Source organism: Sapajus apella, unplaced genomic scaffold, assembly GCF_009761245.1.
Source record: "Sapajus apella isolate SASKATOON/1434 unplaced genomic scaffold, GSC_monkey_1.0 scaffold750, whole genome shotgun sequence".
In the NCBI taxonomy this organism is placed as follows: Eukaryota; Metazoa; Chordata; class Mammalia; order Primates; family Cebidae; genus Sapajus; species Sapajus apella.
In genome coordinates this window covers 1,331-26,842 of record NW_022437676.1, presented here as the reverse complement: position 1 = coordinate 26,842, position 25,512 = coordinate 1,331, and the positions used below count along the sequence as shown (strand labels likewise).

Here is a 25,512-nt window from a genome sequence, read left to right as displayed (position 1 = left end):
AATCTTTTTGTTTGTTTGTTTTTGAGACAGAGTCTTGCTCTGTCACCAGGCTAGAGTGCAGTGCCGCAATCTTGTCTCACTGCAGCCTCCACCTCCTGGGTTCAAGCGATTCCCCTGCCTCAGCCTCCTGAGTAGCTGGCATTTTAGGCGCCCGCCACCACGCCTGGCTAATTTTTGTATTTTTAGTAGAGACGGGGTTTCACGATGTTGGCTAGGATGGTCTTGATCTCTTGACCTCATGATCCACCCGCCTCGGCCTCCCAAAGTGCTGATATTACAGGTGTGAGCCACCGCGCCCGGGCTCTTTCCAATCTTTTGATCGTCCCAATCTCTATCTATTTCTGCCTCTTTCTTCCTCCACCGCTGCGCCTCCTCTGCTCTCCCTGTTAAATTCCCTCTTCCCTGTTACACCCGCTTATCCCCTCTGTGGCAACCCCAGATCCCAGGCCTCCTCGTGCTGTGGTTCTCCCTCTGCTCTCCTTGTTAGCGGCTGACGGGGCAGACTCCAAATCCCTCCTCCTCTCCCCCACTCTGTCTAAGGAGCCTCCTCCTCTGCTGCCCCTCTCCTTATCTTGCTGTCCTTCATCTGTGGACATCGTGCTTTTCTGTCCCTGCTACTTTCTTGACTGCTTCCTTCACTCTCTTTGCAAGTCCCTCACCCATCCTCCACTCTGCCATCTGCTTAGGAGTCTCCCTCATTTTTCTTTTCTCTTTCTTGGTTTTCCCATCTCCTCTCAGTTGCTCTTTGTCTCTCTTTCTCCGGATCCCACACATTCACAGGGGGGTTTGGAGTAAGACGCCTGCATCCAGGAGAAGCGCATTTTCCAGGGGCTGGAGCTGGGCAGGCAAGAACACGGGGTGTCACAGGACAGGCCCCGGGCACCTCCCCAACGCGGGCTCAGGGGAAGCGGTGACTGCGGAGAGGAGGCCTGGGGAGCAGCAGGGCCCGGCACGAGGAGGAGGGAGGCGGGGGCATGACAGCGCCTTAGGACAGGGGTGGAGACTGCGGGATCCCAGGACTAGACAGAGGACGCGGCCTCCCCGGGAGTGGGGCTGCGGCGCTGCGCTCCAGAGGCAGATGAGGGCGAGGCTGGGAGGCGCCTAGGGCGGGCGGTGAGGACTTTAAGCGGTGGGGCGGGAGGAGGAGTCAGTAAAAGATTTTAAGGAGGAAAATCCTGCTTATACGTTTAAAAACCGGGAAAGGCGGTCTTTACTTGGCCCAGGGCAGAAAGACCCGGGGCAGGGACCAGCCTCAGGGCGACCTGAACCCAAAGGGAAGCGTCTCCGGGCCCACACCGCGAGGCCTGTGTTTACCTGAGGTGGAGGGCGTGGTGCGGAGACGTTAAGTCCGTAGCGACCCCGGGGCATCGGGTGTGCGAACGGGGGACGGCGAGGCGCAGGTTGAGGCTACACAGAGGAACATTCAAACGCCATGGTGTGATGCTTGCTCCGCACGATCCACTTCCGGGTCTGGGGGCGAACTGCGCGTAGGGAAGCGACCGAACGGCCGGGGGCGGGGCCAGAGAGGGGCGGAACCGGACGAGGGCGGGCCGTTGAGAGTTCCGGGCTGCGGCCCGGGCCGCGGGGCAGGGACCCCGGGGAAGGAATGGCGAGGAGCCACGGGGGATGGTGGGGGCGGGGAGTGGTCGCGTGGGAGGCACCTGGGGGCGGGCCGAGGAGGAGCCGCGGGGGAAGGGCGGGGAGGAACCCGGGGGAGGGACCGCGGGGCGGAACCGTGGGGAGGGACCCGGGGGAGGAACCGTGGGGCTGAACCGAGGGGAGGGACCCGGGGGAGGGACCGCGGGGAGGAACCGTGGGGCTGAACCGTGGGGAAGGACCCACTATCGTCTGCGATTACGTGTGATGCCCACCGCCCACGCCCAGAGCCTTTAGTCTGTCAGGTGTCTTGTGGAACGGCGTAGATGTTTCAGTTTCAAGTTAAAAGCATAGTTGTTAGTTACTTATTTTGAAAATCAAACTGTTTTCTTCTTAGATTGGAAAACGGTTTCCGTTGAAACCATTTTTGGGGGGCGCATTTACCCAGTAATGGTATTGAGGCTGAAGCAGCCCAGGAGACTGGGAACGTGGGTCGACACGGAGCGGTGTTGGCATCCTGGAAAGTTTCTGCGATTAAAATTAATATAAGTAATTTCATTTAAAAGCCCTGAAATTAGCAATAACTTTAAAAAAAGATAAAAATTTGCATTCTTTTTTATATTATTCTATTCCATACGAGGCAACAACCTCAAACACCTATACGTTTTCTTTTTGTCTTTTTTCTTTTTTCGATACGGAGTCTCACTCTTGTCACCTAGGCTGGAGTGCAGTGGCATGATCTCTGCTCACTGCAATCTCGACCTCCCGGGTTCAAGTGATTCTCCTGCCTCAGGCTCCTGAGTAGCTGGGATTACAGGCGCCTGCCACCACGCCCTTTAGTAGAGATGGAGTTTCACCATGTTGCACAGGCTGGTCTCGAACTCCTGACCTCAGGTGATCCACCCGCCTCAGCATCCCAAAGTGCTGGGATTACAGGCATGAGCCACCACGCCTGGTTGCAAGAGGTACTTTCACCTACTGAATTTATATTAAGCCTTTTGCCACAAAAAGAAAATATACATAATTTATCTTAGAACAGTTAAGATATTTACCACTGTAAATGACAAATTCAGACTTAGGGAAGGAAAGAGTTTATTCCAAAGGACTATTGCAATAGAGAGTATTCCAATCACATGATATGAAAATGTCCAAGACATACAAACTGAAGAAATTTTTTTTTCATATGTGGAGGAGTAAACAAGACTAGAAAGCACAAGCACAAGTGATGGGGCTGTGGATGAGTGCTTGGCCTGACTATAGTTATTCAGGGAAAGTATGTTATGTTATGTTATGTTATGTGTTATATTATGTTATTGAAGACAGAGTCTTGCTCTGTCACCCAGGCTGGAGTGCAGTGGTATAATCTCTGCTCACTGCAACTTTCATTCGCTAGGCTCAGGCAATCATCCCACATCAATCTCCCCAGTAGCTGGGACTACAGGCACATGTCACCTAGCCTGGTTAATTTTTGTATTTTTTGTAGAGATGGCATTTCGCCATTTTGCTCAGGCTAGTCTTGAACTCCTGAGCTTGAGGGATCCGCCCACCTTGGCCACCCAAAGTGCTGGGAATACAGACATGAGACACCATGCCTGGTCTATTTATTTTTTGAAAGAGCATCTTGCTCTGTTGCCCAGGCTAGAGTGCAGTGTTGAGATCATAGCTCACGGCAGCCTTGAACTCCAGGGCTCAAGTGATCCTCCCACCTCAGCCTCCCAAGTAGCTGGGACTACAGGTTTGCACCACCACACTCCACTAATCTTTTCACTTTTTGTAGAGGCATGTTCTCGCTATGATGCCCAGGCAGGTCTTGAACTTCTAGCCTCAACTGATCCTGCTGCCTCGATCTCCCAAAGTGTTGGGATTACAGATGTGAGCCTAGCTCATCATGGAGTTCAAGACCAGTTTGAGCAACATAGCAAGACTCCTATCTCTATAGAAAATTTTGAAAAATTAGCTGGGCATGGTGGCACACACCTGTAGTCCCAACTACTCAGGAACACTGCTTGAGCCCAGGAGTTTGAGGCTGCAATGAGCTATGACCCCAACACTGCACTCCATTCTGGGCAGCAGACTGAGAACCTGTTTATCTTTAAAAAGAGAAAAAAGCCTACTCTTGGGAGGGGCTGTTGTTAAGAAAAAGTTGTTCCAAATTACACTGACCAGGAATGTTTCAATGGACCGGCATGGTGGTTCATGCCTGCAATCCCTGCACTTTGGGAGGCCAAGGTGGGCAGCTTACATGAGGTCAGGAGTTCCAGATCAGCCTAGCCAACATGGTGAAACGCTGTCTGTACTCAAAATACAAAAATTAGCAGGGCATGGTGGTGCACACCTGTAATCCCAGCTACTCGGGAGGCTAAGGCAGGAGAATTGCCTGAAGCAGGGAGACAGAAGCTACAGTGAGCCGAGATTGCACCACTGCACTCCAGCTTGGGTGACAGAGTGAGACTTTCTCAAAATAATAATAGTAAACAAATAAGGCTAGGTGCAGTGGCTTACGCCTGTAATCCCATCACTTTGGGAGGCCGAGGAGGGCAGATCACAAGGTCAAAAAATAGAGACCATCCTGGCCAACATGGTGAAACCCCATCTCTACTAAAAATACAAAAATTAGGTGGACATGGTGGTGTGTGCCTGTAGTCCCAGCTACCTGGGAGGCTGAGGCAGGAGAATTGCTTGAACCATGGAGACAGAGGTTACAGTAAGCCCAGATCACGCCACTGCACTTCAGCCTGGTAGACAGAGCGAGACTCTGTCCCATCAAGAAAGAAGGAAAAAAGGAAAGAAGTAAAGAAGGAAAGGGAGGGAGGGAGGGAGGGAGGAAGGAAGGACTGAATTAGTAGTGAAAAACCTCAAAAGAGAAAAGTTTGTGGCTGGGTGTGATGGCTCACACCTGCAATCCCAGCACTTTGGGAGGCAGAGGCAGGCAGATCCCTTGAGCTCACGAGTTTGAGACCTGCCTGGTCTAAAAGGCAAAACACTGTCTCTACAAAAATTAGCCAGGTGTGGTGGTGCACACCTGTAGTCCCAGCTACTCAGGAGGCTGGGATGGATCACTTGATCCCAGCAGGTTAAGTTTGCAGTGAGCCAAGATCGCATCACTGTATTCCACTGGGCAATAGAGCAAGATTCTGTCTCAAAAAAAGAGACTTTTTAAAAAGTTCTGGAATTTGGGGCTGGGCGTGGTGGCTCATGCCTGTAATCCCAGCACTTTGGGATACCGAAGCTGGGGGGGATCATGAGGTCAGGAGATCGAGACCATCCTGGCCAACAAGGTGAAACCCTGTCTCTACTGAAATACAAAAAAATTAGCTGGGCGTGGTGGCTCGCATCTATAATACCAGCTACTCAGGAGGCTGAGGCAGGGGAATCACTTGAACCCGGGAGGCAGAGGTTGCAGTGAGCCAAGATGGAGACACTGCCCTCCAGCCTGGGCAACAAGAATGAAACTCTGTCTCAAGAAAAGAAAAAAAGAAAAGAAAAGAAAAAATAATAATAATCATGCAGAGCAATAGTCACCAAGAGTGATAGAGCTGGCTGAGTGTGGTGCCTTATGCCTATAATCCCAGCACTTTGAGAGACCAAGGCAGACAGATGACCTGAGGTGAGGGGTTTGAGACGAGCTTGGCCAACATGGTGAAACCTTGTCTCTGCTAAAAATACAAAATTAGCTGGCCATGGTGGCAGGGTGCCTGTAATCCCAGCCACTCGGGAGGTTGGGGCAGGAGAATCGCTTGAACCGGGGAGGCAGAGGTTGCAGTGAGCTCCCGTGCCACTGCACTCCAGCCTGGGCAACAGAATGAGACTCCATCTCTTAAAAATAAAAAAAAAAAAAAGATACAGCTAAGGGTGTAAAACTTTCTTGGGATTTGCATTACATTCACATAAGCATCCCGAGGCAGGGCGTGCGGAGAACAACTCAAGTGCACTCCATAAGTGTATGTTCTCAACACTCTATTTAAATTCCAAAAACAAAAAAACAATTGTTCTCTCTTTCAGCCTTAAGAGCCTAATGATGTGTGGTTATTGTCTGTTACAAAGTAACCTACTGAGGTGCCATAAAATTCTGTTGGTACAATGAACATGGTGCATTCGTAGTTATGAAAAAATGGAATTTTATTAATTAGCACAAGATCTCTGATACATTGTGAATAAAACAGTAGCAAAATGTAATGCCAGCAGTACATGTGAATCCCTAATCAATAACATGCTATTGAGGTTCATCTTTGAGGTTGCGGTTTCTATCGTGGTTTCAATCTTCCCTATACAACAGCGATGGCCATTCCCTGCAGAAGGTGGCCCCCATTTTCCTCTGAATTATTTCCACCATGGAATCAGTCACTAGCAGTCCATTACTCTCCTCCCACAAATCCCCGTGTCTAAGGTCTTGGGCTGCTCTATTTCAAGGTCAGTTTGTGGGTCATCTCTTTCCTGTAACCCAAAGTGCCCTCTGTCGGAGCACCCTGAACGCAGTAAGGATGATGATCAGAATCATCGTTTTGCTTTCTTCTCTGTCTGCCCCCATGCTTGGTAATTTAATTTGCAAAAGCAGAGTCCTGATTCTTCAAAGAATTTGAATAGAAATGATCCTCATCTCATGCAGTGAGCCCTTCCATCTTGCTGATTCTTTCCCAGACAGCACCATGAAAGGTGGGTAGGGAGGCGTATCAACACATTTCAAGGTTTAGGCTGAAAGTCATAAATTCTAAAGTATAGAGTGGTCATCTGCAAGACACCTAAAATAATGAATTTTTTTTTTTTTTTTTTTTTTGAGACGGAGTTTTGCTCTTGTTACCCAGGCTGGAGTGCAATGGCGCCATCTCGGCTCACTGCAACCTCTGCCTCCTGGGTTCAGGCAATTCTCCTGCCTCAGCCTCCTGAGTAGCTGGGATTACAGGCACGCGCCACCATGCCCAGCTAATTTTTTGTATTTTTTTTAGTAGAGACGGGGTTTCACCATGTTGACCAGGATGGTCTCGACCTCTTGACCTCGTGATCCACCCGCCTCGGCCTCTCAAAGTGCTGGGATTACAGGCTTGAGCCACCGCGCCCGGCCCAATAATGAAATATTTTAAGATCTGAAGATAACCAGTGACTCCCAAACATCCTGCAACCTTTAATATACATCACGTTGTAGGTTTTAACATATTTGGACTTGCAATTGTTCTACAATGTCTAATATGAAAAGTTTAGCATGCACAACTAGACTGAATGATTCCCCGCATAAATCCTTGGATGTTTTAGTGTTTATCCCTGGGTAATCACTTCAACATGCGCGAAATATACAAAGATGTATATTTTGATGTCTAGTGAGTTGTGAGACTTAAAATTAAGCCTCTGCCACATACATTCATATGATTTCTCTTTAGATGGACTCTGACGTCAATAAATGCTTGAACTCATGATGAAGGGTTTGTTGTACTTGTAAGGATTCTCTCAGGAATGAAATTCTCTGTTGCTGTGTACGAGAGAACTGTGACTGAAAACCTCGCCACATGTATTATATTTGTAAGAAGGTTTCTCTCTTATATAAATTCTTTGATGACTCACAAGATTTAAACTTTGACCGAAGATCTTCCCATATTAATTTCTTTTATATGGTTTCTCCTTAGTATGGATAATCTGATGTCTCATGAGGTTTGGGCGCACACTAAAAGACTTCCCACAATCATCACATTTGTAAGGTTTCTTTCCAGTATGGACTATCTGATGTCTAGTGAGGTTTGGGCGGACACTGAAGGATTTGCCACACTCGTTACATTTGTAAGGTTTTTCTCCAGTATGGATGACCTGATGAGTGGTTAGGCTTGAATGTACACTGAAGGCTTTGCCACACTCATTACATTTGTAAGGCTTCTCTCCAGTATGGATGACCTGATGGGTAGTTAAGTTCGAATGCACACTGAAGGCTTTGCCACACTCAGCACACTTGTATGGTTTCTCTCCAGTATGAACTCTCCGATGACTAGCAAGGTGTGAATTGTAACTGAAAACCTTGCCACATTCATTGCATTTGTAAGGTTTCTCTCCAGTGTGAATTCTCCAGTGCCTTGCAAGGCTTGAGGTTTGACTGAAGACTTTACCACATTCATTACACTTGTATGGTTTCTCCCCAGTGTGAATTCTCTGATGAGTTGCAAGGCTTGAAGTCTGACTGAAGACCTTGCCACATTCATTGCATTTGTAAGGTTTCTCTCCACTATGAGTTACCTGATGGTTGGTAAGTGTTGACCTCACACTAAAGGCTTTGCCACACTCATTACACTTGTAAGGTTTCTCTCCAATATGAATTTTTCGATGTAGCGCAAGGCACGAATTGCGACTGAAGACCTTGTCACATTCACAACACTTGTAAGGTTTCTCTCCAGTATGAACTCTCCGATGTAGCGCCAGGCATGAGCTGCGACTGAAACCTTTGTCACATTCATTACATTTGTAAGGTTTCTCCCCAGTATGAACTCTCCGATGACGTGCAAGGTTTGATTTTTGACTAAAGACCTTGCCACATAGATCACATTTATATCGTTTCTCTCCAGAATGACTTACCTGATGGACAGTCACGTGTGAGTCGTGATTAAAGGCTCTGTCGTGCTCATATCTGTAAAGTTTTTCTCTAATGCATGATTTCTGTTCTTGTGTGAGTAATGAAGAACAGATGAAATCAGTCCCATGTTTATTAGAAATACGGGTTTTGATGGCAGAAGAAATTATTTGGGGTGGTGGCACTGAGAAACCATGGTTGACAGACTTCTCAACATGGTTACATTCATAAATTTTCCCTTCAGCTTGAAACTGCTGCAGTTCAGGGGAATGGGATAGAAAGATTAAACCAAGCTGATTTTTAATAGACTTGTTTTCTATACCTCCTCTATCATGGTGGTCTCTTCTACAAGTAAGATTTTCTTTTGGGGTCACAGTCACTTTGTTGTAATTTCTTTCATCATGTCTCCACTGACAGTGGAAGTCGTGTATCTTTTTCCTGACTTCCCTGAAGCAAAACTCTTGCATGTCAGGTGTTTCATGCTGTTCCAATGCCACTGTGTGGAATACATCCCCCATGTTACTTTCCTGTTTTGGTGCTAATTCATTGATCACACCGTTATGAGAGAGAGCTATAAGAAATAAAAAACCATAGATTTCCAATTAATTAGAAACAGTATGTAAATATTTCCTTTTTTTCTTTTTTCTATTTTTTGAAACAGAGTCTTGCTCTGTCACCAGGCTGGAGTGCAGTGGTGCAATCTCAGCTCACTGCAACTGCCTCCCAGGTTCAAGTGAGTCTCCCGCCTCAGCCTCCTGAGTAGCTGGGAAAACAGGTGCGTGCCACCACACCCAGCTCATTTTTGTATTTTCAGTAGAGACGAGGTTTCATTGTGCTGGGCAGGATATCTTGACCTCAGGATATCTTGGTCTCGATATCATGACCTCGTGATCTGCCTGCCTCAGGCTCCCAAAGTGCTGGGATTACAGGCATGAGCCACTGTACCTGGCATAAATAAATATTTCATGCTGAATAACAGTATTACACAAAAACATTTATCTACAATAGAGTTATAAAACTTCCCAATCATGATCTTTAATTTTTAGGAACACAAAGGAATCACATTCTTTAGTAAAAGAAGAGCGATTTCATGTAATTCAAATCAATTCTAGAGAAGGACAGTTTCAAATACCCTGTGACCAAAACACATTGTACAAACCTAAGTTTCTCTTGAAATGAGTATTTTTTTTTTTTTACCTTGACAACAAAGTACACACCAATTAGCAGAAAGCACATGGCTGCCTCATTACTGAAAAGAAATAAATATTACATTTTACCTAGTTATAGCACATTTACTGTGCCCATATAAATGATACAAGTACTACACAATATATAATAGTAAATAAGCCACAACAAACTTAGGCAATGAATAATGTACATAAATGATAATTCTGCATTGCAAAACAGTAATAGCACTGAGAAAATGAGAAAAAAAAATACTGTTAAAAATAGCTGATTTTTCTGAACGCCTGTTATGAAACCATCTGTACCCATCCAGACCAGGCGTTTTTGACATTAATGAGTGATGCATGTCAGTTACATTGCATGAAATGTACTAAAAACCCATCATCTGTAAATCATAACAATTAATTAATAAAACACTGTAGCAACCTGTGATAAAACCAGCAAACAAAAAAACTAGTAACTACGCGTGTAAAAAGTTACAGCCTGTAAATGATTCTTTCCTAAGAAAAAAGCAAGAACCATTTCGGAACCAGCACACAACCTGTGAACCGGAATATATGGGTTTTTTGTTTGTTTGGTTGGTTTCTTTTGAGATGGAGTTTCGCTCTTGTTGCCTGGGCTGGAGTGCAATGGTGTGATCTTGGCTCACCACAACCTCTGCCTCCTGGGTTCAAGCAATTCTCTTACTTCAGCCTCCCAAGTAGCTGGGGATTACACAAGCATGCACCACCATGCCTGGCTAACTTTTTGTATTTTAGTAGAGATGGGGTTTTACCATGTTGGTCAGGCTGGTCTCAAACTCCTGACCTCAGGTGATCAGCCCACCTCAGCCTCCCAGAGTGCTGAGATCACAGGTGTAAGTCACCACACCTGGCCAAAAGTCAGTTTTCAGGGGAAAAATCATGCAAACTTAAGAGAAAAAAAAAAATCAGGAAAAGCCAAGGTTTTTCTATAAGCATATGGTAGTAAGACCAATGGAAGAGAGAAAAAAATACAGCACATGAGGCCAGATTCTGAAAGATCTTGAGATGGGATTGTCTGCTCTGCCTACAGACAGGAGCCTGAAAGACTAAGATATACTCCCTGTGTAGGACAGGGGATCACCTTGAAGACCTGTCAACTGTTCTTACAGTTCTGCTGAGTGACAGTCTCAGAAGATCCAACCCCCTCCCCTGGTCCACACACCCACGAACTGTGACAAAAGCAGAACAGAATGGCTGAGGGACCTCAACAGGCAAAAAGGGCTTGACATAGCTCCTAGCAGCTCCCAGGGCCCCAGATGCAAAGGAGGAGCAGATGTTTCCCATCTCCTGAGCAGGTCTTCCCAGCACCAGAAATGGGGTGGAGCATGGATAGCTCCAGGCATTGGGTCTGTGGAGGCCTCAGCTCTGATCTATATGGAAAGTGAGTTGAGCATCAGACAGCGTCAAGAACAGGAGAGACCAAGGGAGAAGCAGACCCTTGTGATGTGGCTCTTCCTGGACCCCTCGGAGTGAAGGAGGCAGAGAGTTCACAGAAGCCAGATGGCGCTGTTGTACGTCAGGATGAGTACTTCCACTTGTCTCTGTTTGAGCCGTGGCCCCACTGGAGGGCAAAAGGATCAACTATTAGACGTCTCAAGAGCAGAGGGATAAGGTGAGGGGTGAGGGTGCGGGGTTTAAAACTTCCTCTAAGAGCTCGCAGGACATAAACATTTGTTTTCCCATAGAACTTTCCCGCTTGCTGAGAGTTTCCCAACACTATTTAATGGTGTGGCTTCCTCTCTCCCCATCTGAGGTCTTACCTATTTTTCACACCTTTAATCCATTCCCACCCTTTTGGTTTTCTTGCTATTTGCATTGGCTTTCTTCAGACCAGTGCTCTTTCCTGTGCTCCAACATGAGATAATACTCTGGCCAGGAAGAGAGTTTCCTGCTTATAAAATGAATGGAACATGATGTGCTGTGGCTTTTTAAGAATCTCAACCCTTGGCTGGGCACTGTGACTCACACCTGTAATCCCAACACTTTGGGAGGCCGAGGTGGGCGGATCATGAGGTCAAGAGATCAAGACCATCCTGGCCAACATGGTGAAACTCCGACTCTACTAAAAACACAAAAAATTAGGCTGTAGTCCCAGCTACTTGGGAGGCTGGGGCAGGAGGATCGCTTGAACCCCAGGAGGCAGAAATTGCAGTGAGCCAAGATCACACCATTGCACTCCAGCATGGTGACAGAGCGAGACTCCATCTCTTAAAAAAAGAATCGCTTTTTTCCCTCTCCCAACATGGCGGCCTCAGCAAAAAAGAAGAATAAGAAGGGGAAGACTATCTCCCTTACAGACGTTCTGGCTGAGGATGGGGGGACTGGTGGAGGAAGCACGTATGTTTCCAAAGCAGTCAGCTGGGCTGATGAAACAGATGACCTGGAAGGAGATGTTTCAACAACTTGGCACAGTAATGATGATGATGTGTATAGGGTGCCTCCAATTGACCGTTCCATCCTTCCCACTGGTCCACGTGCTACTCGGGAACCCAATATCAACCGGAGCCGTCTTCCCAAATCGCCACCCTACACTGCTTTTCTGGGGAACCTACCCTATGATGTGACAGAAGAGTCAATTAAGGAATTCTTCAGAGGATTAAATATCAGTGCAGTGCCTTTACCACGTGAACCCAGCAATCCAGAGAGGTTGAAAGGTTTTGGTTATGCTGAATTTGAGGACCTGGATTCCCTGCTTAGTGCCCTGAGTCTCAATGAAGAGTCTCTAGGTAACAGGAGAATTTGAGTGGACATTGCTGATCAAGCACAGGATAAAGACAGGGACGATTGTTCTTTTGGCCGTGATAGAAATCGGGATTCTGACAAAACAGATGCAGACTGGAGGGCTCGTCCTGCCATACAGCTTTGATGACTAGAGGTGATGATAGCTTTGGAGACGAGTATCGAGATCGTTATGATTCAGACCGGTATCGCGATGGGTATCGGCATGGGTACCAGGATGGCCCTCGCCGGGATATGGATCGATATGGCGGCCGGGATCGCTATGATGGCCCAGGCAGCAGAGACTATGATCGAGGCTATGACTCCCGGATAGGCAGTGGCAGAAGAGCATTTGGCAGCGGATACCGCAGGGATGATGACTACAGAGGAGGCGGGGACCGCCATGAAGACCGATATGACAGAAGGGATGATCGGTCATGGAGCTCCAGAGATGATTACTCTAGGGATGATTATAGGCGTGACGATAGAGGTCCGCCCCAAAGACCCAAACTGAATCTAAAGCCTCGGAGTACTCCTAAGGAAGATGATTCCTCTGCTAGTACCCCCCAGTCCAGTCGAGCTGCTTCTGTCTTTGGAGGGGCAAAACCCGTTGACACAGCAGCTAGAGAAAGAGAAGTAGAAGAATGCTACAGAAGGAACAAGAGAAGTTGCAGCGTCAGCTGGATGAGCCCAAACTAGAAAGACGGGCTCGGGAGAGACACCCAAGCTGGCGGAGTGAAGAAACTCAGGAACGGGAAGGGTCGAGGACAGGAAGTGAGTCATCGCAGACTGGGATCTCCACCACATCTGGCAGAAGTAAGTCAGATCAGGATGCATGATGGAGAGAGAGTGAGAAGGCTCTAGAAAATGAAACAGTAAGGAGGAAGATCGTCTCTCTCCAACTTCTAAACCTCCCAAACCTAATCAGCCTCTAAAGGTAATGCCAGCCCCTCCACCAAAGGAGAATGCTGGGGTGAAGCGAAGTTCTAACCCTCCTGCTCGATCTCAGAGCTCAGACACAGAGCAGCAATCCCCTACAAGTGGTGGGGGAAAAGTAGCTCCAGCTCAACCATCTGAGGAAACACCAGCCAGGAAAGATGAAAATAAAATAGATGGGATGAATATCCCAAAAGGCCAAACTGGGAACTCTAGCCGTGGTCCAGGAGATGGAGTGAACAAAGACCACTGGAAGGAGTCAGATCGGAAAGATGGCAAAAAGGATCAAGACTCCAGATCTGCACCTGAGCCAAAGAAATCAGGAAAATCCAGCTTCCATGTTCAGTTCTGCAAGCAAGTATGCTGCTCTCTCCATTGATGGTGAAGATGAAAACGAGGGAGAAGATTATGCTGAATAGACCTCAACATCCTGTGCTTTCTCCTAATTTCTCTCCAACCTGGAACATTCGAGAGCAAATCAAACCTCTATCCAGACAAGACAAAATAAAACTCACCATCTCCTGGAAAAAAAAAAAAAGAATCTCAGCCCTTTGCTTGGTCAAGAAGAGAGGCTATCACAGGTGGATCTAGGAAAATATTTCACAAATTCTTTCGCTGAATGCCTACTCTGAATGCTTCGAGAAGACTGTCACATGCAGATATCTAGCTCTCTTCCAAGAACTACGGAATCAAAGCATGGGGCGCGGGGGTGGAAACAAGAAGTGAATATTTCAAAAGTCTACCATAAGCTTTCATGGATACTTCATCTCTGGAACCACCACTGTTGTATCATGAAGGAGTCAGAACATCTAAGGAAAGGGGATGGTTAGACTCCAGAACCCACATTATGGAGCTTTTCATTTCAGAGTCAACAAGGCTTTACACTCAGTCAAGTAATGCAGGGGCTCCCAAGAGGCACACAAGGGAAAATGGAAAGATACAAGGGCAGATTTTGACTTCTGAAGGGACATTATCCTCACCCAGGGAGACCAGGTTCCTGTAGTTCTCCAACATCACGTCCCTGTATAAAGTCCTCTGTGTAGAGTTCAGGCATTTCCACTCCTCTTGAGAGAATTCGATGGCCACATCCCTGAATGTCAAGTGTCCCTAAAATAATAAACACATTTCACAAGGGGTTATGCAGGGAGTTACCATCTTCACACAAAATAAGAATAAAAGAGAATGGTAAGTATAGATCTAATTGAAGTGTATGTTCTGATAAATCCACACTAAGGTATTTTTGAGCAAACATTTCTCCCTAATTGTGTTTTTCCCCCCTTTTTTTCTTTTCTTTTCTTTCTTTCTTTCTTTCTTTTTTTTTGTTTGAGCCACGGTCTCACTCTACTGCCGAGGCCGAAGTGCAGAGGTGTGATCACGGCTCACTGCAGACTCAATTTCCCAGGTTCAAGTGACCCTCCCACCTTACCTTCCCAAGTAACTGGACTATAAGTATGTGCGTGTACAAAGTACATTTGAAAACTTCAACAATGAACTAGGGATCAAGAAGAAGAAAGAATTTCAGAACCTGAAGACAGGTCTTTTGAAATAAACTAGTCAGACAAAAATAAAGAAAAAATAAAAAAGAATGAACACAGCCTACGTAACATATGCGGCAGGCATCATAAGGTGACCAAATATTTGAATTTTTGGTGCCCCAGAAGGTGAAGAGGAAATGAAAAGGATGGAAGCCTATTAAACAAAATAATAATCGAAACTTCCTAAGTGAAAAAGGTTTAGATATCTAGATACAGGAAGTTCATAGATTCTGAAAGAGATACAATCCAAAAAACTCTTTCCCTTGGCACATTACAGTTAAAATGTCAGAAGTCAAAGAAAATGAAAGATAAAATTTTAAAAACAGCAAGAGAGAAGCATCTAGTCACTTAAAAAGGATGCTCTATAAAACAAGAATCTTCTCAATACAGACCAACAGAGAATGGTATGATATATTCAGTGTGCTAAAGGAAGAAAAAAAAACCCTGTCAGCTAAGGATATTATACTCAGCAGAATTATCCTTCATAAATAAAGGAGAAATAGTCTTTCCCAGAGAAGGAAAGGCTGAGCGAATTATTTACCACTAGATTGGCCCTATAAGAAATGCTTAAGGGCCCCAGTCACTGAGCCGCCGCCGAGGACTCAGCAGCCTCCCCCTTGAGCCCCCTCGCTTCCCGACGTTCCGTCCCCCCTGCCCGCCTTCTCCCGCCGCTGCCGCCTTCCGCAGGCCGTTTCCACCGAGGAAAAGGAATCATATCGTATGTCCGCTATCCAGAACCTCCACTCTTTCGACCCCTTTGCTGATGCAAGTAAGGGTGATGACCTGCTTCCTGCTGGCACTGAGGATTATATCCATATAAGAATTCAACAGAGAAACGGCAGGAAGACCCTTACTACTGTCCAAGGGATCGCTGATGATTACGATAAAAAGAAACTAGTGAAGGCGTTTAAGAAGTTTGCCTGCAATGGTACTGTAATTGAGCATCCAGAATATGGAGAAGTAATTCAGCTACAGGGTGACCAACGCAAGAACATATGCCAGTTCCTCGTAGAGATTGGACTGGCTAAGGACGATCAGCTGAATGTTCATGGGTTTTAAGTGCTTGTGGCTCACCGAAGCTTAAGTGAGGATTTCCTTGCAATGAGTAGAATTTCCCTTCTGTCCCTTGTCACAAGTTTAAAAACCTCACAGCTTGTATAATGTAACCATTTGGGGTCCGCTTTTAACTTGGACTAGTGTAACTCCTTCATGCAATAAACTAAAAAGAGCAAAAAAAAAAAAAAAAAAAAGAAATGCTTAAGGGATCCCTACATCTAGAAGCAAAAGGACACTATTGACCATCATGAAAACACACAAGACTATAAAACCCACTGTCAGAGAAAACAAGCAAGTAAGGAAAAGAGTCAAATGTGAATGTTACCACTATAGAAAACCACCAAACCACAATGATAAACAATGGACAAAGAAAGGAGCAAAGGACATACAAAACAACCACAAATCAATTAATAAAGTGACAGTAATAAGCCCTCATATATCAATAATGACCTTAATGTAAATGGATTAAACTCTCCACATAAAAGATATAGACTGGCTGAATTGATACAAGCACAGGACTCAACCATATGCTACCTTTAAGAAACTCACCAAGACACAAACAGACTCAAAGCGAATATATGAAAAAAGGTATTATATGCAAATGGAAACCCAAAGCAAGCAGGAATACCTCTACTTCAATCTGACAAAACGAACTTTAAGTTAAAAACAGCAGGCTGGGTGCAGTGGCTTATGCTTGTAATCCCAGTACTTTGGGAGGCTGAGGCAGGCGGATCACCTGAGGTCAGGAGTTCAAGACCAGCCTGACCAACATGGAGAAACCCATCTCTATTAAAAATATAAAAAGTTAGCTGGGTGTAGTGGCGCATGCCTGTAATCCCAGCTACTCGGGTGGCTAAGACAGAAGAATCACTTGAATCTGGGAGGCGGATGATGTGGTGAGCCGAGATGGTGTCATTGCACTCCAGCCTGGGCAACAAGAGCGAAACTCCGTCTCAAAACAAAACAAAATAGTAAAAGAGATGGAAAAGATCATTATATGCTAATAAAGAGATCAATTCAGTAAGAGAAATATAACAATTCTTTTTTTTTTTTTTTGAGACGGAGTTTCACTCTTGTTACCCAGGCTGGAGTGCAATGGCGTGATCTCGGCTCACCGCAACCTCTGCCTCCTGGGTTCAGGCAATTCTCTTGCCTCAGCCTCCTGAGTAGCTGGGATTACAGGCACGCACCACCATGCCCAGCTAATTTTTTGTATTTTTGGTAGAGACGGGGTTTCACCGTGTTGACCAGGATGGTCTCGATCTCTTGACCTCGTGATCCACCCGCCTCGGCCTCCCAAAGTGCTGGGATTACAGGCGTGAGCCACCGCGCCCAGCTGAGAAATATAACAATTCTAAACACATATGCATCCCAACACTGGCGCATTCAGACATATAAGGTAAATATTATTAGATTTAAAGAGAGAGACATGCTCCAAAAATAAGAGCTGATTTAGACAGAAAATTAATGAAGAAACACTGAACACTGAATTTAAACTGCGCTTTAGACTAAACAGACCTAACAGATATTTACAGAACTTTTCATTCCAACAAGTACAGAATACATATTGTTTACATCAGCACATAGAACATTCTCCAAGACAGACTACATATTAGAACACAAAACAAGTCTCAACACATTTTTAAAATATCAAAATCTTAATAAGTAACTTCTTAGAACAATAATAGAATAAAATTGGAAATCAATACCATGAGAAACTTTGAAAACTGTACAAATACATGGAAATTTGACAGCATGCTCCTAAATGACCAGTCTACGAAGAAATCAAGAGATAAATAAAGAAAAGTCTTGAAACAAGTAAAAATGGAAACACAACATGTCAAAACCTATGGTATAGAGCAAAAGCAATGCTAAGAGGGAAGTTTACAGCAATAAACACCTACTTGAAAACAATAGAAATATTTCAAATAGGCCAGGCGCAGTGGGTCACGCCTGTAAGCCCAGCACTTTGGGAGGCCGAGGCAGTGTATCACCTGAGGTCAGGAGTTCAAGACCAGCCTGGCCAAGATGGTGAAACCCCCGTCTGTACTAAAAATACAAAAATTAGGTGGGTGTGGTAGCACACACCTGTAATCCCAGGTTACAGGGATTACAGGCTGAGGTGGGAGAATCACTTGAACCCGGGAGGCAGAGGTTGCAGTGAGACAAGATCATGCCACTGCACTCCAGCCCGGAAGACAAAGGGAGACTCCGGCTCAAAAAAAAAAAAAATTTCAAATAGTCTAACAATGTACCTCAAGGAACTAAGAAAGCAAGAACAAATCAAACACAAAATTAGTAGAAGAAAAAAATAACAAAGATCACAGCAGAACTAAACAAAATAAAGACTACAAAAAATACAAAGGATCAACAAAATGAAATATTGGTTTTTTTAAAAAAAGATAACATAATCCATAAACTACTAGCTAGATGAATCAAGAAGAGAGAAGACCCAATAAACAAAATCAAAAATAAAAAGGATACATTACAACTGGTAACACAGAAATACAAAAGATCATAGAGATTATTATAAATAACTACATACCAACAAACTAGAAAACCTAGAGGAAATGGATAAAACGCTTGACACCAAACACCAAGACTGAATCAGGAAGATTCAGAAAACCTTAACAGCCCAATAATGAAATTTAATCAGGAATAAAAAGTCGCCGAACAAAGAAATGTCTGGGACCAGATGGCTTCACTGCCGAATTCTACCAAACTTTTAAAGAAGATCTAAGACCAATTCTGCTCAAACTATTTTATAAAACTGAAATGGAGGAAATTCTCCTTAACTCATTCTATGAAGCCAGCATTCCCCTGACATCAAAAACCAGACAACAACAACAAAAAAACTACAGGTCAAAATCCCTCATGAACATAGGTGTAAAAATCGTCAGCAAAATACCAGCAATTGAATATAAAATCACACGAGAAAGAAAATACACCATGATCAAGTGGGATGTATCCCAGGGAAGCAAGGATGGATTAACATACAGAAATCAACATATTTGATACATCAACAGAGTGAAGGGGAAAAACAATATGATCATCTCAACAGACACAGAAAAAGAATTTGATAAAATCTAACATCCCTTAAAAAAACCTCAACAAACCAGGCATAAAAGGAGCATATGTCAACATAAGAAATGCCCAGATGGCAAACCCACAGCTAAAATCACACTGAATGAAGAAAAGCTGAATGCTTTTCCTCTAAGAACTGGAATAACTCAAAGATGCCCACTTTTAGCACTTCTTTTATTCATTTATTTATTTATTTATTTATTTATTTTGGACAGAGTGTTGCTCTGTCGCCCAGGCTGGAGTGCAGTAGCATGATCTCCGCTCACTGTAACCTCCACCTCCTGGGTTCAAGCAATCCTCTGCCTGTCTTCCAAGTAGCTGGGATTACAGGTGCCTGCCACCATGCCCAGCTAATTTCTATACTTTTAGTAGAGACGGGGTTTCACCATCTTGGCCAGGCTGAGTCTTGAACTCCTGACCTTGTGATCCAACTGCCTTGGCCTCCCAAAGTGCTGGCATTATAGGCGTGAGCCACCGTGCCTGGCTACCACTTCTATTTCACACAGTTCTTGAAGTTCTAGCCACAGCAATCAGGCAAGAAAAAGAGATAAAGGACATCAAATTGAAAAAGAACAAGTGAAACTGTCCTTCTTTGCAGATGATATTAATCTAAAAATCCTCAAGGGCTCACCAAAAAACACTTAGTTCTGATAAATTCAGTAAGGTTGCAGGTTACAAAACCAATATACAAAAATCAGTGGCGTTTCTATACCCCAAAAATGACTAGGTGAGAAAGGAGTCATGAGAGCAAAATCAAAGGAACCATGAAAACAAAATCAATTTATACCTAAGAATAGTAGGCCAGGCATGGTGGCTCACACTTGTAATCCCAGCACTTTGGGAGGCAGAGGTGGGTGGATCATGTGAGGTCAGGAGTTCGAGACCAGCCTGGCCAACGTGGCGGAATCCTGTCTCTACTAAATATACAAAAAAGTTAGCTGGGTGTGTTGGCGGGCGCCTGTAATCCCAGCTACTTGGGAGGCTGCAGCAGGAGAATTGCATTAACCAGGGAGGTGGAGGTTGCAGTGAGCCAAGACCACACCACTGCACTCCAGCCTAGGCAACAGAGCAAGACTCTATCTCAAAAAAAAAAAGGGAAGAAAAACCTAGGAATGGATTTAACCAAGGAGGTAAAAGATGCCTACAAAAAGAACCCTACAAAACACTGATGAAGAAAATTCAAGAGGACACAAACAAATGGAAAGACATTCCATGCTCCCAGAGACAGAAAGAATTAATATTTTATTTATTAATTTATTTTTCGTTTGTTTTGTTGAGATGGAATCTCTCTCTGCCGCTCAGGCTAGAGTGCAGTGGTGCGGTCTTGGTTCACTGCAACCTCCGCCTCCTGGCTTCAAATCTCCTGCCTTAGACTCCTGAGTAGCTGTGATTATAGGCGTGCACCACCACATTTGGCTAATTTTTTTGTATTTTCAGTAGAGAAGGGGTTTCCCCATGTTGGCCAGGCTGGTCTTGAATTTCTGACCTCATGATCTGCCCACCTTAGCCTCCCAAGGTGAGAATCAATATTGCTAAAATGACCATACTGCCCAAAGCAATCTACAGATTCAATGCAATCTCTATTGAAATACCAATATCATTTTATTAAAAACAGAAAAAAAGAATCCTAAAATTTGTAAAAAAAAAAAAAAAAAAAAAGAGCCCAAAGAGTCAAAGCAATCCTGAACAAAGCTGGAGGCATCAACTCTACCTGACTTCAAAATATATGACAAGCCTACAGTAATCAAAAGAGCATGGTATTGGTATAAAAACAGCTACACAGACCAATGAAACAAAATTGTGAACCCAGAAATAAATACATGTACTTACAGCCAAATGATTTTTGACAAAGGCACCAAAAACATACACTGGGGAAATGACATCCTCTTCAATAAATGGCGCTGGGAAAATTGCATATCCATGTGGAGAAGAATGAAATTGGATCCTTATATGGCACCATATACAAAAATCAACACAAGATGCATTAATGACTTAAAAGTTAGACCCCCAAACTATAAAATTAGTATAAGAAAACAGGGCAAACACTTCAGGACACTGGTCTAGACAAATGTTTTTTGGCTAAGACCTCAAAAACCCCGGTGGCAAAAATAAAGATAGACAAATGGCACTACATTAAATTAAAAAGCTTTGCACAGAATGAAGAAAAAACCTGTTGAACAGAAGAAAATATCTGTAAACTGTTCATCTGACAAAGGACTGATATTCAGACCATACAAGGAACTCAAACAATTCAACAGTAAATACAGAAATAATCCCATTAAAACATGGGCAAAGGACAGAATAGACCTTTCTCAAAAGAGGACATACAAATGGCCAACGGATACATTTAAAAAACAAAACAAAACAAAAAAAACCTTAACATCAGTAATCATCAGAGAATGAGATTAGCATGATATCATCTTATCCTAGTTAAACTGGCTATAATTTAAAAAGACAAAAAATTAACAGATGCTGGTGAGGATTGTGGAGAATAGGCAAGTTTTACACACTACTGGTGGGAATGTAAATTAGTATAGCCATTATAGGCCAGGTGTGGTGGCTCACACCTGTAATCCCAACACTTTGGGAGACCAAGGTGCACAGATCACCTGAGGTCAAGAGTTTGAGTCCAGCCTGGCCAACATGGCAAAACTCACTGCCCCTTGTCTCTACTAAAAATACAAAAATTAGTAGGGCGTCATGGCAGGCACCTGTAATCCCAGCTACTCAGGAGGCTGAGGCAGGGAGAACTGCTTGAACCCAGGAGGTGGAGGTTGCAGTGAGCTGAGATTGCACCACTGCACTCCAGTCTAAGAGAAAGAGCAAGACTCTGTCTCAAAATAAATAAGTATAGCCATTATGAACAGTATGAATATTTCTTTCTTCTTTTTTTTTTGGAGACAGAGTCTCACTCTGTTGCCCAGACTGGATCTGAGCTCACTGCAACCTCGGACTCCCTGGTTCAAGCGATTCTCCTGCCTCAACCTCCCAAGTAACTGGGATTATAGGCATGCATCACCATGCCCAGATAATTTTTTGTATTTTTAGTAGAGATGGGGTTTTACCACGTTGGCCAGGATGGTCTTGAATGCCTGACCTCGTGATACACCTGCCTCAGCCTCCCAAAGTGCTGGGATTATGAGTGTGAGCCACTGCACCTGGCCACAGTATGAATATTTCTCAAAAGACAAGACTTGAACTACCACATAATCCAGCAGTCCCATTACTGGATATTTGTGAAGGGAGAAGAAATCAGTCCATCAAAGGGATAGCCTTACTCCTCTGTTTACTGCAGCACTATTCACAACAGCAAAGATATGGAATCAACCTGAGTATCTATCAACAGATGAGTGGATAACAAAATGTGGTATATATGAACAATGGAATATTATTCAGCCATAAAAAGGAATGTAGCAACATGAATGGAACTAGTGGTCATTGTGTTAAGTGACATATGTCAGGCACAGAAAGACAAGTCTTGCATGTTGTCACTCACGTGGGATCTAAAAAGTTGATTGCATGGAGGTAGAAAGTAGAATGGTAGTTAGAGGCTGTGAAGGGTGTGGGTGTGGCTGTGGGGACGGAGGATGAAGAGAGGCTGGGTAATGAGTGTAACTACAGTTAGATTGAAGGGATAAGTTCTAATGTTTGCCAGCATTGTAAGGTGACTATCGTTATCAACAATGTATCGTATATTTCAAAATAGCTAGAAGAGAAAACTTGAAATATTCACAACACATAAAATGATAAATACTCGGCTGTGTGCAGTGGCTCATGCGGGTGGATCATGAGGTCGAGAGATCGAGACCATTCTGGCCAAGATGGTGAAACCCTGTCTCTACCAGAAATACAAAAATTAGCTGTGTGTGGTGGTGCACGCCTATAGTCCCAGCTACTTGGGAGGGTAGGGCAGGAGAATCGCTTGAACCCAGGAGGCGGAGGTTGCAGTGAGCTGAGATGGCACCACTGCACTCCAGTCTGGGAGACAGAGCAAGACTCCATCTCAAAAGATAAAAAAAAATACTCAAGGTAATAGACACCCCAAAAATCATTACTTGATCATTACACACTCTATGATACATGCAACAAAATACAATATATTCTATGATACATATGCAATATTATGTATCAACTTGTAAAAGGAGCAAGCTACTTAATAGGAAAGCTTGTAAATATTCACAACTTGCAGGATAAAATACCACCACAAAACATTTCCTGAAAATCTCATAATGATTAAACACTTTTCAACCGGAGTCAAGCTGTCTATTCTCACAGAACTGACAGTAGTACCTCACCATCGAGATGTGTGCGAGGGTGTAAGGCTTGACAGGAAAAAGGATGCTCTGTATCTCAGCATCTACGTGTATCTCTATTTACAGTTTCACTATAAAACAAATAGATGCATCAGATAATGCTTAAAATAAAGCATCAGAATACTTAATAACAAAAGATATAATAAGAATATGGCTATATCCTCTATAATGAAAAAGGAGTTCTGCTCCGATATCTGAGCAAAGCTGTTACCACTTTTACCTAAAATATCTGATGCCTAAGAGACCCTGCAGGAACAGCACCACCTCTGCGCTATGCAAGTGCTGAGAATGGTTTAAAAAACTGGCCGGGCGTGGTAGCTCACACCTGAAATCCCAGCACTCTGGGAGGCCGAGGCGGGTGAATCACAAGGTCACAAGTTCGAGACCAGCCTGGCCAACATAGTGAAACACCATCTCTACTAAAAATACAAAAATTAGCTGAGCATAGTGGTGGGTGTCTGTAGTCTCAGCCACTCAGGAGACTGAGGCAGGAGAATTGCTTGAACCCAGGAGGCAGAGGGTGCCGTGAGCTGAGATTGCGCCACTGTACTCCAGCCTGGGTGACAGAGACTTTGTCTCAAAAAAAAAAAAGTATAACTGTAGGACTTTCTTTTTTTTTGAGACAGAATCTCGCCCTGTCACCCAGGCTAGAATACAGGGCAGTGGTGCCATCTCGGCTCACTGCACCCTCCGCCTCCTGGGTTCAAGCTATTCTCCTGCCTCAGCCTCCCAAGTAGCTGCGATTACAGGTGTGTGCCACCACACCCAGGTAATTTGTGTATTTTTAGTAGAGACAGGGTTTCACCATGTTGGCCAGGCTGGTTTCAAACTCCTTACCTCAAGTGATCCACCCGCCTCAGCCTCCCAAAGTGCTGGGATTACAGGCGTGAGCCACTGTGCCTGGCCTGATAGTTACACTTTTACACTGACTTTGTTTCAAAGTCAATAATGGAATAAAACGCCCTCTATCACTGATGTCTGTGTCTCTACTTTACATTCCACTCCAAGTCATTAACAGTCTGGAGTCAGAGACATACTGATAACACTAATTTTATCTGAATGACAAAACCAGGCACAAAAAAATATCCTCCTACTGGCTGCCTTTTCCAGGATTTACCAGGTATTTGTTTACATTAATACATGACTTCCACATGCAGTTTCTCTACTCCTGGTCTACAGAGAGCTGACGGTGCATCCAGATGTGGCCCCTGAACAATCCCTGCTGCCCAGCAGCCCTGACACCACAGGGCCCACACCCCATCTCCATCCACGTCTGGGGAGAGCCCTTCCCAAGACCATGTGCAGTGCAGCCTCTTCCCAAGCTCATGTCACTGGGTCACAGGGTGAGATGGACTCTCAGCAGAGATGAGAGGAACTAAGGGAAGGCATGGGTGAGTGTGAACAAATGTGTCAGGCAGGACGCTTCAGACTCAGAGAAGATTCCCAACTCCAATGCATTGTGTCCCACCTTTCTGAAAGGAAGGAGACAGGGCTGGGTGTGGTGGCTCACATCTGTAATCCCAGCACTTGAGGAGGCCGAGGCAGGTGGATCACCTGAGGTCAGGAGTTCAAGGCCAGCCTGGCCAACATGGGGAAACCCCATCTCTACTAAAAATATAAAAATTAGCCAGGCATGGTGGCAGGCACCTGCAGTCCCAGCTACTTGGGAGGATGAGGCAGGAGAATCACTTGAACCTGGGAGGCAGAGGTTGCAGTGAGCCAAGATCACACCATTGCACTCCAGCCTGGGCGACAAGAATGAGACTCTGTCTCAAAACAAACAAACAAAAAAAAAGGAAAGAAAGAAAAGAAAAGAAATGAAATGGCCAGGCGTGGTGGCTCACGTCTGTAAACCAATCTCCACAGAGGCCTCCGTAACCTGAGGAAGAGCCATCCCTGACTCTTTTGTTCTCCTCTTCTGGGTTTCTTCCTCCTGTACCAAGAGTCTTTAGAAGTCAGTGCTGAATAACAACAAAAATGCTGTTTATTGCTCAAAAACAACACACCTGTCTTGTGTGACAAGCACACACACAGGGAGGACCTCGTCCTGTGCAAAGACGGTTCTCTGCTGCCCACTGCACCAGGGTGGACCCAGGGACAAGAAACGCCGACAGGAAAAGCAACAGGAAGACCAATACAGGCGTCTTCTGACCCCTTTCTTCAGAACCCCTCCCCTCCCGGGGAAGCCCCCACACACCCTACAGCTGTCGGGAGCAGACCCCACCCTGGTCAAACCCCAGGTCCAGCACAGCCCCGCTTCCCTGTCTGTGGATCCCAGGCTGAGCTCTGCCCTCACAATAGACAAGAGCCTTGGTGTTCAGGGCTGGATGTAGATTAGAATCACCTTGGGCACTGCATGCACTATTGAAGGTGGGTCCCAACCTACCTGAATGGGACTCTCTGGGACAGGGGTGGGGACACAGGGGTGTATCTGCAGAGTGCCTCGTCACTTTCACATGAAGCCAGGGATAAGCACTACTCAAACGGGGCAAGCCCAGCTCAGCCCCCACCTCCTGGCTCTC

At 44.9% G+C, this 25,512-nt stretch overlaps 2 protein-coding genes and 2 pseudogenes across 4 annotated transcripts; 2 read left to right on the top strand and 2 right to left on the bottom strand.

The window, feature by feature from the left end:
• Positions 1–230: 230 nt before the first annotated feature.
• LOC116546302 (proline-rich protein 2-like) lies at positions 231–2,112 on the bottom strand. Its single transcript, XM_032272610.1, has 3 exons — positions 2,004–2,112; positions 1,315–1,819; positions 231–837 (listed from the first exon to the last, which is right to left on the bottom strand). Exons 1-3 carry the CDS (start codon positions 2,110–2,112, stop codon positions 735–737), a joined length of 717 nt encoding a protein of 238 aa, XP_032128501.1. The 3' UTR covers positions 231–734.
• Positions 2,113–6,691: 4,579 nt separating this feature from the next.
• LOC116546300 (zinc finger protein 415-like) lies at positions 6,692–25,124 on the bottom strand. Its single transcript, XM_032272609.1, has 3 exons — positions 24,870–25,124; positions 13,983–14,109; positions 6,692–8,711 (listed from the first exon to the last, which is right to left on the bottom strand). The coding sequence occupies exons 1-3, from the start codon at positions 24,882–24,884 to the stop codon at positions 7,183–7,185; spliced, it is 1,671 nt and encodes a 556-aa protein (XP_032128500.1). The 5' UTR covers positions 24,885–25,124; the 3' UTR covers positions 6,692–7,182.
• On the top strand, positions 11,556–13,540 carry LOC116546298 (annotated as a pseudogene). The gene has a single exon (XR_004266661.1). The product of XR_004266661.1 is annotated as a eukaryotic translation initiation factor 4B pseudogene (transcript).
• LOC116546301 lies at positions 15,102–15,767 on the top strand (annotated as a pseudogene). Its single transcript, XR_004266662.1, has one exon. The product of XR_004266662.1 is annotated as a eukaryotic translation initiation factor 1 pseudogene (transcript).
• Positions 25,125–25,512: the final 388 nt, after the last annotated feature.

Excerpts from the sequence above, each read along its gene's own strand:
- LOC116546302 (XM_032272610.1), bottom strand. The coding sequence starts at position 2,112 with ATGCCAACACCGCTCCGTGTCGACCCACGTTCCCAGTCTCCTGGGCTG. Across the intron at positions 1,820-2,003 it reads AAATGGTTTCAACGGAAACC|CCCCACGGTTCCTCCCCGCG; the intron begins GTTTTCCAATCT and ends CCCACGGTTCAG. Across the intron at positions 838-1,314 it reads CACCACGCCCTCCACCTCAG|CTCCAGCCCCTGGAAAATGC; the intron begins GTAAACACAGGC and ends TTGCCTGCCCAG.
- LOC116546300 (XM_032272609.1), bottom strand. Across the intron at positions 8,712-13,982 it reads CAGGAACCTGGTCTCCCTGG|CTCTCTCTCATAACGGTGTG; the intron begins GTGAGGATAATG and ends TATTTCTTATAG.